The following is a 15234-nucleotide window of genomic DNA, read 5'->3' on the forward strand; positions in this document are numbered from 1 at the left end:
AAAGAAGTTCTTGTTTGCATCCCACTGTAACAAGCAATCTTGTTCGAGGCGGCAGAACAGCAAAATCTTGCAATACCTCAAGGATTAGCAAATACAGAATGGTGGTGGCTTCCACAAGCTCTGAACTTCTACATTCAGAGGCACTCAACCTTTGAACCCCAGAACGCAACGTCAGGGGAAGGCCTCGGCCTCCGTGCCCTGAGGCTGGTTCTCCAGAGGAAGTGGTTGGCCACAGTGTGGGACAGGATGCTGGACTGTTGATCCAGCAAGGATCTTCAGAGGTTCTTAAGACTGCCACAAAGACGTGGTTAGCTTTCCATTGCCAGCATTCCTAACTCCTTCTAGTCTCAAGAGATGGAAAAAGGAAACACCGTAAGTCAAGACCAACTGGAAGCAACGGCCTGCCTCCCCACTCCCACCTCTGTCCAAAAGTAGGAAAACGCGCGCACGCACTAGGGCAGTCTTTCCCAATGGTTGTGAAGGTACCATACCTGCGATGATGATGATGGTGGGCATGATGGTGGTTGTTGTGGGTGGAGGGAGAGTTGTGAGGGGATCTAGATAAAATATAAAAAGAAAAAAAAGAGGGGGAAAAAGCAAATTAAGAAAATTAAGCAGAACACAAAACTAATCAATAAATTAGAAAATGAAACAAAAAAGAAGGATGGTCGCGACACACCTTGGACCACCTCAGTGGAGCAGCAGGGCTGGACCCCCAGCACGGAGCCCACCTATGCTGAGGCCACTAAGGTTCAGCAGCCCCCCCCCTCCCATCAGGATGAAAACAAAGAAGCCAACACAAAATTAGTCATTGATGCAAATGAGAAAAGGAGAAGATGACATGGAAACAGCTTTTAGGAGAGGAAGCGGGGGGGTTGGAAAGGCAAGAAATGGGGGTGGGACTCAACTAGAGCAAACAAGCCACATGTTTTCTATACCAAGGAGGACAGCTTGCAACACACAAAGAGAAGAATGGAGCTTTGTCTGTTTCTTCCTTCAAAAAAAGAGAGAGATTTTATATCTGGAATTAGGGGCGGGGGGGCGGGGGGGCTGCTCTCCCGCTGTGCTTAACAGACTAAATACCAACAGCCAAGGACTACGACTCTCTCTGCCTCTCTCCAGAGCAGTTAACTTCATTATTCTCCCTCCATCAATACATCCCAGCAGGATATAAAAATACTTCTAAGCCAGTAATAAATACAAAAGGGAACGCGAATGTCACGACTAAATATCAAGTTGGATGCATGGAAGATTTTAGTGAGATTTCCTTTAAAATAAAGTCACTGCAACTTATAAATATTAATGTGCTGCCCTCGCTCCTGCTCCCCCTCCTCCTCCCACCCCACCAAACACACGTCCTCTAATGACCCAAACAGATGGAGGTGAAAGAGATTTCATTTTCTCTCCTTAAAAAGGAGCCCCCCCCCCGCCCCCAAAACTAAACACTATGTATAGAAGACACTTGACCTGTAAAAGCCAAGAGGCAAACAATCTCCAGGAACATCAAATATTTATACGGAACAGGCAGCATCACAACTTCATGAAAAGTTTTGGGAGTGGAAGGGAGACAGAGAGGGAAGGGAGGCAGATGACACACAAGCGTCAGAATCACCGCCCAGATGATCAAACCGAATGTGTTAAGGAGAGCACCCGACTTTGAACTCCGCAATGAATCTGGAATAATAGAGCATGAAACGGTTCGGAGCCTTTTGATTTCAAATTTTATCTTGAGCATGTCAACCTTCTCATCACTGATACAGCTGCAAAGCTTTTATCTCCAAGTGAGCTCTCAGATTTTCTAATTAATACATCCCAACTTTAATTATGTGCTTCACCTTTATTGTGCCTGGCGCCACGTCCGTGGGAGACGGAAAGCTTCACCTGGGTGCCACATCTCTGGGAAAGGAACATTACTGATGAAGGACACCCAGATGTCTGGGCAGCCGTCCCCAGGAAAGACAGGGCCCAAGTCCAGGCCTCTCTGCCAGTCCACACACCCGTGCACTTGAGAATTGACACAATTGGCCAAGGGAAGGATTCGACTGCCTGTTTACGAATCTGTTGGGCTGGAAGTGACCAACCTGCTGCCATAAACTCTGACCCAAGGCCCAAGGAGTTGCCTTGTTGGATTGGACCAAAGGCCCATCAAAAACAGTGTTCGGTCTCCAAGAGTGGCTGGTTAGAGGCTGCCAGATGTACACAGTGGAAGCAGGAAGGTGTCAGGGTTCCCTGTTATTTGATCAAAGAACCTCGTAGCCAAGTGGAAGACTCCCTCCGAACAGGGAAGGCTCATTTAGCCACCGCAGCTGCTGAATGCTGGCAGGCCTGTCTCCCGTCTTGACGGCGTCCAGAATTTTGCAAAAGCCACCCAAGTCCTGATCCAGCCGTGCTCGCCCCTGTACGGAAGAGGCTTTCACTGGTTTGGAAGGGATGTGGCTCCTTTCTCCCAAAGCACCCCCTGGCTACTGATTTGCTTCCAAGAGAGTGGCTCCCATCCACTTCAGTGGGGCTTGCGCACAGCAACTTCCCATGTGCACCAGAACGCCCCATGCTACTTTCAGGCTGCCAAGAGGGTCTCCCCTTTTCCAAATGCCCTCTTGTTCAGAGCTTTGCTCGAGTCTTGCAAACTGAGGGCCATGGCTTCCTTTCCAGAGTCCATTTATCTCCTATTGGGTCTTCCTCTTTCCCTTCTGCCTTCAGCCTTTCCTAGCATGACTGTCTTTTCCGGTGACTCTTCTCATCAAGCGACCAAAGTACAATCGCCTCTGCCTAGTTGTTTTAACTTCTAGGAGGAAGAATTCAGGCGTGGTTTCATCTAGAACCCACCACCAATTTGTCTTTTTTGGTGGCCCATTCTGAGTTGTTCTTACTGTTTAGAAGCTTTGCAGTGTAAGAGAGGGAAAGAGCCACCCAAATGTGGGCTGCTAGTCTGTGAGACCAGGTGCACCAAGAGGGAAGAAGCTGGCATCTTCAGCCCTTCTTCCTCATCCTCCATGTTCTTTGTGCCTGCAGCAATAAGGTGGGTGGTGACCGCAAACAGGGCTTCTTCTGTGGTGGGACCTCAGGTGGCACCCACACTGCTCTTGTTTAGCAGCAGATCAAAACATTCCTTCCTATCCAGGCTTTTAACTACCCTGTTTCCCCTAATATAAGACATCCCAAAAAATAAGACATAGTAGAGGTTTTGCTGAAGTGCGAAATATAAGGCATCCCCCAAAAGTAAGACATAGCAAAGTTTTTGTTTGGAAGCATGCCCGACGAACAGAACACAGAAAAAATAAGACATCCCCTGAAAATAAGACATAGCGCATCTTTGGGAGCAAAAATTAATATAAGACACTGTCTTATATTCGGGGAAACACGGTAAGGGATTGATCTTTGTGTGTATACCCGGCCTCTCTCTCCTGTAGGGAGACTCAAGGCAGTCCTTCTATTCCTTTCAACGTTTTCTAAATAGACGGCCCACTTCCAGAGTTCGCATTCCACAGCACCCTTAACTCACACACAAAGGTAATCTTGGCTAGTTCCACATGCCAGGAGAACCCAAGGCCATTCCTTCCTCGGGAGTCCTCACAAAAGGAAGCCAAAGGGGAGGGGGGACTTTTAAAAACAAATTATCTTCCCAGGATGAATCCTGAGGAGGACAGCAACCGCACCACCCCAGGTATGGTTAGCGGTGGCTGTGGAAGTCGGTCTTCTTGGCTGCAATTTCGACAGCAGTCAAAGATCGTCTTCGTAGCCCTCATTGCAGTTTGGGTCTTCCAATTTCTTACATGTTTCCTACAAATTCACCGCTGCTACTTTAAAGAGAATCCTTAATCTGCATTATCAAAGGCCTGTCTTTTTTGAGGCATCCCATCTGTACCTGCAGGAAAGCAATTTAGGTGGACGGGCAGGTGTGGAACAAGAGACCCAGTTACTGAATCCATGCAGGCAAACACATATTTTGGGATGCTTATTTTTGAAGAGGGGCGCTGCAGGAATGGCAATCCACATTCTCCGTGCTTTCGAACATCTACTCAAGGAGGGCCTGACCCAGAGGGAGAACAGCTGCTTGGAATGCAGAAGGTCCTGGGCTCATTCCCTCGCACCTTTTGTGATGGGGATCAGATGGCAGCGGATGTCAAAGACCTCCCCTGGAAACTCTGCAGGGCCACCTCTTGTCACAGGAGTCAACACAGTCCTCAATAAGACCTAGAGCAGGGGTCTGCAACCTGCGGCTCTCCAGATGTTCATGGACTACAATTCCCATCAGCCCCTGCCAGCATGACCAATTGGCCATGCTGGCAGGGGCTGATGAGAATTGTAGTCCATGAGCAATTGGAGAGCCACAGGTTGCAGACCCTTGACCTAGAGTCTAAATCAGTATAAGATGGCTTCATGAATGTTCAAGTGTTTTCTGCAAGGAGACACACTCAACAGCTTCAAACCAGTCAGGAAAGAGCTGAGCCAATGCTAAGTTGGAAGTTTGCTGTCAAAGTAGCCTGTCCTGAGACCTCACTGGGAGAAGTCCCATTCTAGCAGCCACGTCAAGCAACCACCACCAATCATGGAACAACAGTCAGCTGTTGCAAGGGGAAAAAGTGAGAAGAGAGAAAGGGAGAAGAACTGCACAGGAAGTCATGATTGGGGCCAACTTACCCATTCCTCATTTGTGTATCATCTAACAGAAAGCCAGCTGCACAAATCAGTGCCCTAAAATCTGCTGCAAGCTGGGATGAAAATGCCACCAGCTTCTGAAGTTCCATGAAAGAAAGCCCTTCCCACACTAGCGGGATTTAAGAACCTAACATTCTGGAGACAGGGAGCTTTGTCTCTGGACGATCGGGAAGCATCTGGTCACTCTTCCTGCACGGGAGTGCAGTCATCACACAAAGAACACACCTGGGTCTTCTCCCAGGAAAGAGCCATCTTCTGCAAAGCAGCTCCAGAAACATCTTCCTTTAGCTTTCAACACTCTGGGGCTAGTGCCGTTTAGGCTGCAGCATCTAGAGGGGAGATTGAACTCCTCCAGAAAACCAGAAGGAGTTTCAACTGAACAATGTGGCATGTTCAAGAGGTACTCAGACATTCAAAACCAGGCAGACTGGAGGCCTAAAGCTCTGGCTGATGTACTGGGCTGTCAATACATATGACTTCAGGTAGCTACAGAAGGCCTGAGAGACAAGGAAGTCGACTTCCTCGGCAGGCTTAGCTGGGATGCAGAGGGGGAAATGACTGGAACGGCGCTGGCATTTTTCAGTAGTGGATGACACCCCAACCCCCGCCCATTTTTTCCACTGAGCCCTAAATGAGAGTGACAGAAGGAACCACCAACTAGACGTGGGAAGAAAAGAGACTTAAGAGTCAAGGGAGGGAAAGGAAGAGAAATAAACACACACAACCCATCCATTCTTGTAATATGAAGCACTTGGGCACCATCACAGACTCCGCACAAAATGCCTCCCTGGCCTCAGTGTGGCTGTGGGTTTAGCTCCTGGGAAAGGGAGGGTCTGTCTTACGTACCATAGACATAAAGCATGTAATCGACAAAGGACTTCCCCACTTCGTTGGACGCCTCGCAGCGGTAGGTGCCGTTGTCGCTTTTGTTGAGGCTGCTGATGTGGAGATTGGAGCCCGACACTGTAACGTGTGGAGGCATCTCATCATCGACTCTGAACCACGTCGTGTCTGTTGGCCTGAAGAGGAAAAGACAGGCAGAAAGTCAAGATCTGCAGCAACCGCTCAGGCCATTCCGTGGTCCTCACTCAACCCAGAAGCAGGGGTTGGAAGATGGCAACGAGTCCACAGAACCTGTGCCTCACCTGGATTTTAGTAAACCTTTTGACAGAGCTCGCTTTGATGTTCTGATGAGTCAACTAGAGGACTGTGGAATGGACTCTAGGATAGTTAGGTGGATTGGGAACTGGTTGGAAAACCACACTCAAAGAGTAGTTGTCAACGACATGCCCTCTGAATTGAGGAAGTCTCCACTGGGGTGCCATAGGGCTTGGTTATGGGCGTGGTACTCTTCAATATTTTAATTAATAATCTGGATGAGGGTGTGTAGGGACAACTCATTAAATTTGTAGGTAACATCAAACTGGGAGCAGCAGCAAACACCAGATTGGGAGGAGCAGATCTGAACACACTGGGAAAGCGGGCAGGTGTGAACAAGATGCAATTCGACAAGGATAAGTGCTGAGTTCTACAACTGGGTAGCAAAAATGGGGAACATGGATACTGGACAGGGAATATACTTCTGGATAGCAGTGCGGGTGAACAAGATGTTGGGGGTAAGGGTGGACCATAAATTATACATGTGCAGCCAGTGTGTTGCAGATACAAAAAAGGTTACTGAAATCTTCCAATATATGAGCAGAGGGATAACATCCAAATTGTCACAGTCCCACTGCAATTGCATTGGCCGGGCCACATGTGGAGTCCTGCATGCAACAAGGATGATTAGGGGCCTTCAGACCAAGCCCTGCAAGGAAAGGCCGAGGGACTTTGGAATGTTCAGTCTGCAGAAGAGGAAACTGGGAGAAACATGGCTGCTCCCTTGAAGTATCTGAAGGGCTGTCACTTAAAGGAGGCCAGGGAGCTATTCCTGCTGGCAGCAGAGGAGAGGACTCCGAATTACAGGTGGAAAGGTACTGGCTTGATATTAGGAAATGTTTTTTACAGTAAGAATAGTTCTACAGTGGGATCAGCTGTTTGGGGAGATGGTGAGCTCCCCCTGACTGGCAGTCTTTAAGCAGTGGCTGGACAAACACTCGTCAGGGATGGTCAAGGCTGATTCTGCATTGAGCAGGGGGTTGGACTAGGTGGCCTCTATGGCCCCTTCCAACTCTATGATCCTATGAGAAGCAACCCGGAGGCCTTTGCCACTGCTCTCCAGGGACCAGTCAAAGATAGGCAACTGAAAAGTCAAATGTACCCCAGTCAATCAGTAAGTGGCTATCATTTGCATCCTCCCTCATTAAGCTTACTCCAGGCGAAGGAAGGGAAGAGTACAAACAAGTTTTACATCTGCAAACAGCTCGCTTACTAAAGTGAAACTGATCCAACAGCCTCGTCATGTGGCGAGCCACAGCCAAAAAGGAAAAACATCCAGCAAAAACTCTACACAGTCCTGATGTGATGAATATTTATTCAGAGTTTGGTAGGATTTCCACAGTGGATTGCAGACGTAGATGTTTGTACTTTCAGTTTAGAACAGCGGATCCCAACCTGGGGTATGCGTATCCCCAGGGGTACACGCCAAAGCATTTGGGGGTAGGTGAAAAAAAATTATGTAACGAGTTTACTAATACGGAGGTACAATTTTAGGGAAATAGGTTACCAAGGGGTACACGAGTGAAAAAAAGGTCGGGGACTACTCGTTTAGAAAATTACACTGCAAATGCTCACTTGCAGAAATCAGTAGCTTAAACAGAAGATTTCACACAAGGAGACTGCCCACGAAGTCTAAAGTCACTATGGAAGCAAGCAAGGGCAAACTATAGCAAACGACTGTAAATTGGGTGCTGTGTGGTTTCCGGGCTGTATGGCCGTGTCCTAGCAGCATTCTCTCCTGACGTTTCGCCTGCATCTGTGGCTGGCATCTTCAGAGGATCCTCTAAAGATGCCAGCCACAGATGCAGGCGAAACGTCAGGAGAGAATGCTGCTAGAACACGGCCATACAGCCCGGAAACCACACAGCACCCCAGTGATTCCGGCCGTGAAAGCCTTCGACTGTAAATTGCCTTGAAAACCCTACAAGGTCACCATAAGTCAGATGGCCCTGACTCAACCCACCCAGAACTGGTATGATTAAAGGCTTCTTGACACCCCCAGTTACAGGAAGATAATTGCATGTGACTGTTTTGGACCCTCAACTCACTCTGGTTTTCCTTCAACGTGGCACAGAAGGTCTAATAAATCTCCTTCCCTTGTTGGCCCGGATGCTGGTAAAAGCTGCGACACCCGGATTTGAGGCTTATCTGCATAAGACACAGAAAAACAAATATTGTCTCAAATGTATTTATTAAGAAACACTGGTCTGTTAAAACCTATTTCAAACAAAACAGACTTTTGAAGCTTAACCTCAAAAGACAGCCTAGCATTGATGGCGGGCAGCGCTCACGTCACACTGCTGATCTCTCCCCCATCCTCTCACTATATTCCTATAAGTCAGAACTTCACTCTGGCTTTTCCCCAAATCAAGTTGACTAATAAGCTCCAAATCCTGACACAAAAATGTGGAATTCGTACACCAAGGGCAGCCCCCCACTAGGGCCAGCAAAACGAAATTTCGTTGAGTTGAGATTTCCCTCTGAACTCACTCCAGTAAAAGGAAATGCATTTGCTTTCATGCCGAGGTGAACCAGCATATTTTGGATACTCAGAATTAATATATTTTATCGTGTGTCAAATTTTGTGGGTAGGCATCCTTTGTGCAGCAGCGTATGAATACTCTGGGGTTCAACGGGTGCGTTTGAACTAGAAAAGCTTAAAGGGAAGAAATCCCAGATGACCGTTTTTGTTTGGACAAGGCTAGGCTTCTGCCAGCGCAGAAATCCCCCAACGCAAATACCCTCCGCAAGGAAGCAGAGAAAGCTTACAGAAAGATCCAGATCTGGTAGGGGAAAAAAAGCAGAATTCCACAATGACAAAGGCCGTTGCCAGCTTTGACAGTCTTATGTCCTAACCAGAAATCTCAACTAGACACCAGCAGCTAAAAACACCTAGAAGAGGGCTTTACAGCGATCTTGGTTTATATTCAATCCCATTTCTGTGTTCTGAAACAAGCGGCCCCTTTTAAAAAGTTGCTACAAATTGAAATTAATGTCTTTGTACTGTTGAATACAAATAATTACACTTGTTAACCAATGCAAATGGTTCTTTCTCCCACCCTGGACATTCCACAGGCATATATACTCCACTTGCTTTACTACCATCAGATCCTCTGAAGATAACAGCCACAGATTCAGGCGAAACGTCAGGAGAAAATGCTACTGGAACACGGCCCTACAGCCTGGAAAACCCACAACACCCCACTTAATGTTTTCAATTTTTAAAAAATTTGCTGCAAAAGTTAGTATTGCTTCCCATTCTAAGATACAACATTAGGAAGATAAGAAACAGACAAACAGATGTACTGGGAACTTTATTGAGGCAAGACACAGCCACAAGAATGATTTCCTTGAGCAGGTGGAAAGCTACAGTTCAGGAACCACTGATGGTACAATTTCCAGTTGTGGAACACCTTCACTGCCATTAGGGTTAGCAGAGAAGGCCAGGCAGAGATCTGACCCAAACCACTGGGTAGTTCTTCTGAAAAGGAATGGGAACTAGATTGTTAACTTCACTGAGGATTATGCCTCCATGATAACCGGCAAGATGTTGGATGCTAATTGGATTTTCTGCATCAGCTACCGAAGTGCCTTGGGCTGACTACAGACGCAAAAAGGAAAGAAACCCATTTCTGTTCTTAGACGCTGAAACCTGAAGTGACTTTTTAATTCAGAGGGAGGCCCAGGTTTGAATCCCCCCTTGGAAGGTTGCTGGATGACTCTGGGCCAATCGCGCCCTCTCAGCCAAACCTACATCAGAGGGGGTTTCCTTGTGAGGATAAAATGGAGGAGAGGAAAATTATCTATTTTGTTCTGGATGCCACGGGGCAGAAAGGCACAGTGCAAATGAAGTAAACAGAGAGACGAACAAATGTGCTTTCATTAACCAAAATGTATTCACACTAATAAAGCTGAGTTGCGGCTACCAACATGAAAAGTCAGAGAACCACTCACAATCTGACGAAAACTCTTTCTTAGAAATGTGAGCACTTTGGCTGCTGGGGACGCAGCTCGCCTTAAAGCCTTTCTGGGCCTCTGCTGTCTCTCTGCCACTGGGAGACCTCAGCCCTTGAATGAACTCTGAAATGGAATATTAGATGAATGTTTCTCTCCCTGTGTCTCAGAACCACCAAACTGAGACCAGAATCCCAGGAGCCGCTTCTCCCTTCAGCTGGAATGTCACTGTGAAGCCTCAATGCAGCTGCCCATCGTAAGTCAACTGCAATGGAAAGAACAAGAGCAAGGGGAGACAATATTTGGGCGCCACCCGTACACAAGACACCACACAGGACCCACAATCTTCTAGAAAGGCCCAGCTCCATGAGGTCATATCCTCATTTACAGCAAAGGGCACAACCACAGCAGAGGAAGTGGAAAGGAGATCAGGCGTTTCACTGAGGAAGAGGAAAAGCATCAAGTGGACCAGAGGCAAACAGCACAGAGTTCCACAGGTAGGGTACGATGAAAAACGCGCAAAGATGCAAAAGAGAAGGAGAGAAAATAGTATTTGGCAAGGAACGAAGAAGCAAAAAAACCCCAAAACCAGACAAGAGAGAGAAATCAGCTAAACCAGGGATTTGTTTTAAATGGTGTTTGAGTAGCAAAAGCAAGAGGTGTAATGGAGGGAAACGAACTCCTCGATAATCAACTCTTTTTTGAAGAGAAGCAAAACATGTACAGCATCAATAGAAAAAAAACCGATAACATTTGGGGAGTATTTGAGGCCCAAGGAGGACTCGACTGGCCAATGATGAAACTGCAGGAAGAAAAAGAACAGAAAGATTGTTTGCCTGAGGAAAAAAAAAACACAGACATCATCGACAAAGAAGAAAAACGGGAAGTGAAAATTTAATATGAAAAATAAATATTTACTGGAAAAAATTAGGTTCACAGAACACTGAGCAAGTATAAAGCTGCAAAGCGAGAAGGTGATAGAAAAAAGTTAGACTGTGGGGAGAGAGAGAAGAGGAAGAAGGAGGAGGAGGAGGAGAAGAAGAAGAGGTAGCAGCAGAGACAGGGAGTTTATGTCATTTATTAGCAATTATTTAATAGGAGAGCCTAGAGGAAGAAATACAGGGTAAAAAGAAGCAATGGGCTTCCACCAGAGCCCCTGGGAACTCCAACTGAAGAAAGATAAAGGTGAAAAGAAAAAATATACATTAACAGAGGCAGTATAAATACAGTTAGAAAAACAAGAGGAAACCCACGGTGGATCAGTAGCATAAGAAGTGAATTCATACATTAGTGAAGAAACTAATCCGCCATATTGAAAGTAAATGACAGGTCAAGAAGTAAAAGACTAGAAGATGGGAGAAGAAATTAGTTAAGTATCAGAAAGCACCTTTTGTTGAGCCATAAAGCATGTAAACCAGGTTGGTTAAGGATCAGAAAGAGGTAGACAAAAGAAAATGCGAACACTGAGGGAAAACTCATCTGAGCAATATGGAAACTGGAAATGAGTGAGCCAGCAAGGAATCAAGGTCAAGTTTTAAAATACTTCGAAATTAAAGCAGATTTCAAATCCAAAGGACACGCCCACCATAGGTCATTGGAGGATTTTTTTAGAAATCAGCAAAGAGTTGGGGGCATCTGCTGCAGGAAAAAGGAATAGGATCACGAGCAAGCCCTGCCCGAAGAGAGCAGCTCACCCAGACAGGCAGAGGCGTAGCTGGGGAAAATGGGGTCCAGGGCAGATTCCGAGTTTTCTGCCCTCCCATTGGCTCCCAGGCTTCCCCTGCGCGCACCGCCCCCACTTACCTTAGCTGGCAGCGGGGCCTAGCGGGGCGAGGCGAGGCGAGGGGGAAGGAGGAGGGGTGTGGGGGCGATTTTCCACCCCATGTGACCCCAATGGTGTCCGTCCAGGGTGCCGGTCCCCACCAGGCCCCATGGTATCTACGCCACTGCAGGCAGGGCGGGGGGTGGAGGACTATACGAGAAGGCAGACAGGGCCGAGAAAGACGTACAGAAAACAAAGGTAAAAACAGCATCTGCGGCAAATGGGGTTGGGGGAGAAGCTCTCAGCTCAAAGCGCCGACACTGGGGAGGGGGAAAGAAGCAACATGGATGGATGGACAGGATTTATGACCAAAAGGGGGGGGGGTGAGGACAAACCCATTTTGAAAAGTCAGACTGTTTGGCTGGCAGGCAGGCAGGCAAGAGCCAGCATTCGTAGCAAAGAAAGTCAGAAACAGAATCAATATTGAAAGAAGGGAACTAGGGGCGGGGGAGGGGGCAGAAAAGGAGGGGATGTTAAAATGGGACCATGACAGAGGAATACTGCACCTAGTTTGTCATTTATCCCTTTTGCAGTAAGACATCTCAAGGGCCACCACTGGCTAGAAAACAGGGTCCCCGATTCTCGCTTACACACATTCTTGTGATACTGACAGGGGCAATTCGGTTCTGTGATTGTTTCCTCTCTCTCACTGCCCCCCCCCCCTCCTGCATTCAACCAGCAGGTGCCCGTGAGAGCTGATTCCCCCTGGGGAAGCAGCCGGGCAAGGCAGCCCTGGCTGCTGTAGGAGCGCCATCAAAGATATTTCTTTCACTGACTAATGAGCCCTCTCTTATGAACAGGTTGCCTGCCTGCTTTTCTGGAATAGCCCCATTCATCACTCTTGCAGTGCCGCTAAGTGATCCGATCCCAGCAAGTCCACCGAAACCAGCAGAACTCAGTGGCGCGCTGAAGCCTCACTGATCTGTAGGAACATGCCTTGGGGGGGCACAGCCTGCAGGTTTGCTGGGCCAAGGAAAGGGGTGGCCGCTGCAGCTGTGTTTCACGGGCAGCAGAGGAGGAGGCATGAGGGTGGCTTGCAGGCTGTGCCCTCCTGAGGCAAAACTTCTATGCTGCTCTGCTTGCAATGGGCCCCTTTTGGTTCACAGAGATCCCCCCCCACACACACACCCACACTCAACTCATCCTTCAAGAACCCGTCAGTCTGTGGCTACAGTACAGCTGCAACCCATGAAACAAATGGATTTCTCACAACACTTCTAGAACATTCACTGACTGGCCTGGATTTCAATTTAGTCAATCTTCGCTGGCTATTTTTGGCTCTTTAGCAGTTTCATTTTATGGAGAAGCTAGGGACAATATAAAGAAATCCCACTTTTAAGCCAAAGTTTAAGAGTCAAGCATTGATGCCGGACTCTATGGCTAAGGGTGTCAACACACACACACACACACACACACACACACACACACACACACACACACACACAGAATCATGAGCAATGTTACAAGGATGCCTTTCGGATTTCACTCTGCAGTGGCCTTGAAACAGGGTCAGCTCCATTTTCAGTTCACCTCCTTAAATACCAGGGAGAAAGAGAGAAATAAAAGACTGAGCTTATTGTTGCTATACAAGCTAAGAGGGGAAAAAAGAATACGGAAATCTCAACTTTTTTTAAAAAAAAGCACCACAGTAGCACGGGGCTATTTCCCCCATTCTCTCACACACAATGACACACACCCAAGATAGAAAATAAAGCCGGGTCGGAGTCGTGTTTGGTTTATCTTTTCCTTGCTTGCTTTGAGACATCCTGCATTCCTCTTGTAAAGCAGCCTCTTCGGGGCTGTAAAGCACACAACCTTTATTGGCAATTACTCAGACCATCAGAGATGGGCATTACACGACACGAAGGCCAGCTACCAGGAACAGGGAACTCTACAGAGCAGCCGGTCGTGACCTGGGCCAAACAGGGATGCCAAAATATCTGGCTTCATTTAAAATCCAACACTCAAAGCTTGCCTTTTCACTTGCAAGCAAGAACAGAGGCCTCTGGACTCAGGATTGGGGTATCATTATTTTCCATTTTAACCCATTTAACTGCCTGCTTGCTGCGATGGGGAGTTTTGCGCGCAGGGCTGGGCTCCGCTACACCGTTCTTCATCTGCAGCAACATTCCTTGGAGAAAGCCTTATTAATGAGCTCACAAACGAGCACCCAACTGGGAAATGTCACAAACAAGAGCGGCTAATGCTCCAGAAAATCAAATAACTGAACACTTGCCTGGTCGTGGAGCCTTTCATATTTCCAATAATAGGCATAATAACATAAAGCCCCTTTAAATCACACATTCTGAAAGGGTCAACACCTCGCTGAACAAAACAACTCATTTATTTATGTTCAGAAATCTCCAGATGATAAATTATATTGATGTTAATCACTCCACTGCATACTATTGCAATTAATATTTGCGCTGACTAGAAGCACGCAGATTATTAAAGCATGAGGCACATGCATATGGCTGAGGGTTTCTTTTTTCTTTCTTTCTCTGTCAAATATAATTGGGCGCAGGGAATTCTATGGGTATAAACAACAAACAGAGGTTACAGAGCTTTCCCTGGGCTTATATTTTTTAAAAACATGCATGTAGACATTATAAATATCGGTGTTCCATTAATTACGACTTAACTCTGCTTTACTTCTCCTGGGGCTGGAAGGCTCTCTTTCCCTTCCTGGCCTCACCGACATTCTGCAACAAAAGGCAAGAGAAAGGCAGCCCCACCAAGATAAACTGGAAATGTTCCAGGCCAGATTCCCCCCTCCCTCCCTCCCTCCTTTAGCTCCAGCCCTTAATGATGCCTTAATGTATTTTGATGCTCCATTTCCTTTTTAAAATTATATTTACACACAGCCTCCTCCTCAACCAGCAAGGGAAGATGTTCACGTACAAAGGATGAACAGCTATGGGGAGCCCCATTCCCCCCGCCCCATGCGCTGCTCTGATGCAGCGCCATGAAGAAATGAAGGGGCTGCTGTCAGCCGGTCAGGTGTGGAAATAATCACTGTTGCCAGGTAAACAGAGCAGACATCCAACAACTGCAGCCATGCGCCTGCAAAAAAATATTACTGGCACTTTCTGCTTTAGGCTAAGATGTTTATGGTCAGAAGTCATTCTGTAGGTGAGGATCCCGAAGAGGCTGGATGGCCACCTGTCTGCCAGGAGTGCTTTGATGGTGTGTTCCTGCATTGCAGGGGGTTGGACTTGATGGCCCTTGGGGTCTCTTCCAACTCTATGACTCTATTCTATGACTTTTGGTAAAGTTTTTTGCGGGGGAACAATGCCTCCCGACCTAATCACTGAAGAATGAGACCACCGCAGGAGGCCTCGAGGCCTTTGAGTGTAAAGCGGAGGTGGCCGGCCAGCCCTGTGACAAGTGGTTCTTTATCCTGAGTCTAAGAACATAAGAACAAGCCAGCTGGATCAGACCAGAGTCCATCTAGTCCAGCTCTCTGCTACTCGCAGTGGCCCACCAGGTGCCTTTGGGAGCTCACATGCAGGATGTGAAAGCAATGGCCTTCTGTGGCTGTTGCTCCCGAGCACCTGGTCTGTTAAGGCATTTGCAATCTCAGATCAAAGAGAATCAAGATTGGTAGCCATAAATCGACTTCTCCTCCATAAATCTGTCCA

General features: G+C 47.3%; 1 protein-coding gene across 13 annotated transcripts in view; it reads right to left on the minus strand.

Moving 5' to 3' along the window:
• Positions 1-15234, minus strand: part of CADM1 (cell adhesion molecule 1) — a 318560-nt gene that overhangs the window by 45352 nt on the left and 257974 nt on the right. For 7 of the 13 annotated variants that reach the window (XM_048512894.1, XM_048512891.1, XM_048512889.1 and 4 more), the window contains exons 6-8: positions 7866-7965; positions 5506-5678; positions 492-557 (exon numbers count right to left, since the gene is read on the minus strand). In XM_048512894.1, the coding sequence (XP_048368851.1) occupies positions 492-557; positions 5506-5678; positions 7866-7965 (339 nt within the window). The remainder of the gene's footprint in view (positions 1-491; positions 558-5505; positions 5679-7865; positions 7966-15234) is intronic. The other 6 variants (XM_048512900.1, XM_048512897.1, XM_048512892.1 and 3 more) reach the window with 1 other exon arrangement.

Source organism: Sphaerodactylus townsendi, linkage group LG12 (assembly GCF_021028975.2).
Source record: "Sphaerodactylus townsendi isolate TG3544 linkage group LG12, MPM_Stown_v2.3, whole genome shotgun sequence".
Taxonomy (NCBI): domain Eukaryota; kingdom Metazoa; phylum Chordata; class Lepidosauria; order Squamata; family Sphaerodactylidae; genus Sphaerodactylus; species Sphaerodactylus townsendi.